The 3,179-nt window shown below is 54.3% G+C and overlaps 2 protein-coding genes across 2 annotated transcripts in view; one reads left to right on the forward strand and one right to left on the reverse strand.

The window, feature by feature from the left end:
* Window positions 1-1,378, forward strand: part of PANX3 (pannexin 3) — a 2,608-nt gene extending 1,230 nt beyond the window's left edge. Inside the window, exons 3-5 of the mRNA XM_010166956.1 lie at window positions 1-15; window positions 115-779; window positions 1,317-1,378. The exon at window positions 1-15 is cut by the window's left edge and continues 200 nt beyond it. Coding sequence (XP_010165258.1) covers window positions 1-15; window positions 115-779; window positions 1,317-1,378 — 742 coding nt within the window. The remainder of the gene's footprint in view (window positions 16-114; window positions 780-1,316) is intronic.
* Window positions 1,379-2,140: 762 nt separating this feature from the next.
* The window catches only part of SIAE (sialic acid acetylesterase), a 3,359-nt gene continuing 2,320 nt past the window's right edge, over window positions 2,141-3,179 (reverse strand). Inside the window, exons 5-8 of the mRNA XM_029084741.1 lie at window positions 3,144-3,179; window positions 2,794-2,948; window positions 2,530-2,725; window positions 2,141-2,443 (exon numbers count right to left, since the gene is read on the reverse strand). The exon at window positions 3,144-3,179 is cut by the window's right edge and continues 107 nt beyond it. Coding sequence (XP_028940574.1) covers window positions 2,141-2,443; window positions 2,530-2,725; window positions 2,794-2,948; window positions 3,144-3,179 — 690 coding nt within the window. The remainder of the gene's footprint in view (window positions 2,444-2,529; window positions 2,726-2,793; window positions 2,949-3,143) is intronic.

Here is a 3,179-nt window from a genome sequence, read left to right on the forward strand (position 1 = left end):
AGGTGAGGCCACCGGGCAGCTTCACCCGGTCACCATGTCCCACCAAAGTTCTTCCATGTGGCGCCGTGGCTGTGAAGTGGCTCTAAGTCCCTGTTGTGTCCCCTCTGTCCCCAGGGCACGTCGGGAGAGGTACTTTGAGTTCCCGTTGCTGGAGCGCTACCTCACCTGCAAGCAGCACGCCCACTCCTTGGTGTTCATCTACATCTTGAGGAACCTACTGTTGCTCCTCTTCTTGGTTGCCACTTGCCTCTACTTGGTCTTTCTCCATCTCAACATCTTCTTCCAGGATGAGTTCAGCTGTTCCATCAAAACGGGGCTGCTCCAAGCAGAGCCTCATATCCCTCCGCTCATCCCTTGCAAGTTGGTCTTCTTCTCCGTCTTCCAACTCATCAGCCTCTCGGTTGGCGGCGTCTATGTTCTCCTCATCCCCGTCGTCATCTACAACGCTTTGCAGCTCTGCCAGTGGGACAAAGGGTTGCTCTCTGTCTATGAGATGCTCCCTGCTTTTGACCTTCTCAGCCGTAAGATGCTCACCTGTCCCATCAACGACCTCAACATCATCCTCCTCTTCCTCCGGGCCAACATCTCTGAGCTGACCTCCTTCGGTCGCCTCAACGCCGTGAACGCTTTGAGGGAACCCACCTCGAACAAGGAGGACATCGATACCGTCGTCGATTTCATGACGCTGCTGGTTGGGTTGGAGACCACCAAACCCAAACCTCACGTTTGTACCCCCGAGGCCGGCGGCGCCGTCTCCCTCTCCAACGGCGCGGCTCCAGGTAGGGGTTTTTTTTTGGGTAGAGAAGACTTTTTGGCTCTTCTCTCAGCTCTTACACCACCAGATCCCACCCTGGGGGTGAGGCTGGATCCGTCCACCATGGCTCTAAACTTTTTTGCCAAGAACATAAAGATTTTTTGGGGATATTTAGGTGGCTGCTGCGCGTTGCTGGGAGCGCCGACGGCTCCGCTTAGAGCCGGGGATGGATTCTGGGAGCTGGGATGTGATGCTACTTCGAGCCCAGGCGTGGGCAGGAGTTGCTATAGGAACAGAAAGTGGAGAGTTTGTGGCTTCAATCCAAACTCCGGGAAAAATGGGGAGATGGAGGTGGTCTCATGGGGATCCCTGACCTGGGAGGGTGGGACCGGGACCCCTGGGCTCCTTTTCCTGGAATCCACTGTCTGAGGGGTTTTATTTTTAAAAAAAAAACCTCCAAGTTGAGCTGTATTTAGCATCCCTGTTGGCATGGCAACCATGGGGCTAGCAGAGCTGGTTCTCCAGCCTGGAATTAACTTCCTCCTCTTCCTCCCTTGCCCAGGAATGAAGCCGGGAGTGGAAACGCTGGGAAAAACCTCTCGGGATTCGCTGGGCTCTGCCTGAAATTCCTTGGATCCAGCGGTGGCTCGAGTGCATTTAACTCTGGTTTTATGGAGTGAGGTGACATCTGTAATGTGACATCTGAGCTCACCTGCTCTCTTCCTCCATTTGGAGTTCCCCTTACTATGATTTTGGGGGGAGGGGTTGATCTGTCCCTCCTTTCCAGTAAAAAAAAAGGTTAAATAATCAAATTTTTGGTGCAGAAACTCTCTCAAGTGTCTTATTTCAAAGCGCCGGGTGTCACATCGCGTCTCTTCCCCATTAATTTCCCTGTTGTTACAGGGAATGGAGGATTAAAGGATGCTCCTCTGAAGGGAAAAATAAAAAAGGATTCAAGAATAAAATAAACCATTTTATTAGCTATTTATTAACTATTTATTAACACAACCCCAGCGTTAGAGTAGGAGGAGCAGCACTGAGGGGTTCAACTCCCGCCCCGGGTCCTGCCACTCGTTTTAACGTAAATTTTTCACTAATTTCATTTTAAATTCACTTTTATTTTCCCCCCTGTAGCTTTGATTTCAGGCCAGAAAGGAACTGGAAAGTGTTTAATTAGTAAAATTAATTAAGACACTTCTCTAAATTGGAAAGATGGGACGCCAGCAGCCTTGAGCTGCTTTGCCAGAGGTCTGAGCTCGCTCTGTTGTCCCCTCACCCCCAAATCTCCTCACCCCAAAAATCCCTTCACACAAAATCTCGCCCCAAAATCTCCTCACCCCAAAATCTCCTCACCCCCAAAATCTCCTCACCCCAAAATCTCCTCACCTAAATCCCTCGGGCGCACCAGGAGCCGGGGAGGAGAAGCAGCTCCTTCCCTCCAGCTCTTTGGGAACGCTGGGGTGTCTCCGCTGCGGGGAGGGTGTCCAGGAGGAAAGGGGGTGCGGGGAGCCCCCGGCTGTTGTAGAGGACACAGGACTGGTACTCACAGGGCCACTCAGCCCAAGCGTAACGCAAACCCAACACCAACATCCCGCAGCCACCCAGGGCCAGTGTCACCGTCCGCGATTCCACTGTCACCACGGGCGCCGGGAGCCACTGGCACGGTGCCGACCCACTGGAGCAGCAAACCTAGATACGGGGCGGGGGGAGAAACCTCCATCATGGGGGGTTTCCCTCTTCCAACCCTGGGAGGAAGTTTTTCCCCCCTTCCTCACCTCAAACCCCTGGGTGTCCCTCCGCCGCCAGACGAGCTCCTGGGTGTAGGTGACGTTCAACAAACCCTTGGTCACCTCCAGGATGGCACCGATGGGATACGGCCCCTGGAAAATCAGGTTTTTCTCTCCATATGCCACAGCCCTGGCACCCAACTGCAGCCGGTGGGCCACGTTCTGCTTGTCCCGGGGGTGGATGCTGCCGAGGAAGAGGAGGGGTTGGTACCCGAGAACTTCATCTCTGTGTCTCCACCACCCGTGACTCACCTGCCGTAAGGAGAACGTTCGTCACCCAGATCCATCGCTACAGCCATGAAGGTGCTGGGCATCTTGGAATTGGGAACAACCCCCAGATCAGCTGTTTGGTGCCAACGGAGGCGGGCAAAGGCGTCGTCCAGGCTCTGCCGGCGGTAGGTGGACAACTGCCAGGGTAGAGAGGTTGGGAGAGCTCAACCATCCCTCCCCAAACCTGGGATTTGGTGTTTCCCCAGGATCTATCCACACATTTACAGCATCCAGGCTGGGAAGTGGCCTCCAGAGGATGAAAAGATGGAGAAAACCTCCCCTGGATGTCCCCACGGGAGGGTGGGGGTCTTGCCCTTTGTCCCCCTCCTCACCTGTACGAAGCCAAACGGGAGGAGCGGCTCCGTTTG

Source organism: Antrostomus carolinensis, unplaced genomic scaffold (genome assembly GCF_000700745.2).
Source record: "Antrostomus carolinensis isolate BGI_N321 unplaced genomic scaffold, ASM70074v2 scaffold43664, whole genome shotgun sequence".
NCBI lineage: Eukaryota > Metazoa > Chordata > Aves > Caprimulgiformes > Caprimulgidae > Antrostomus > Antrostomus carolinensis.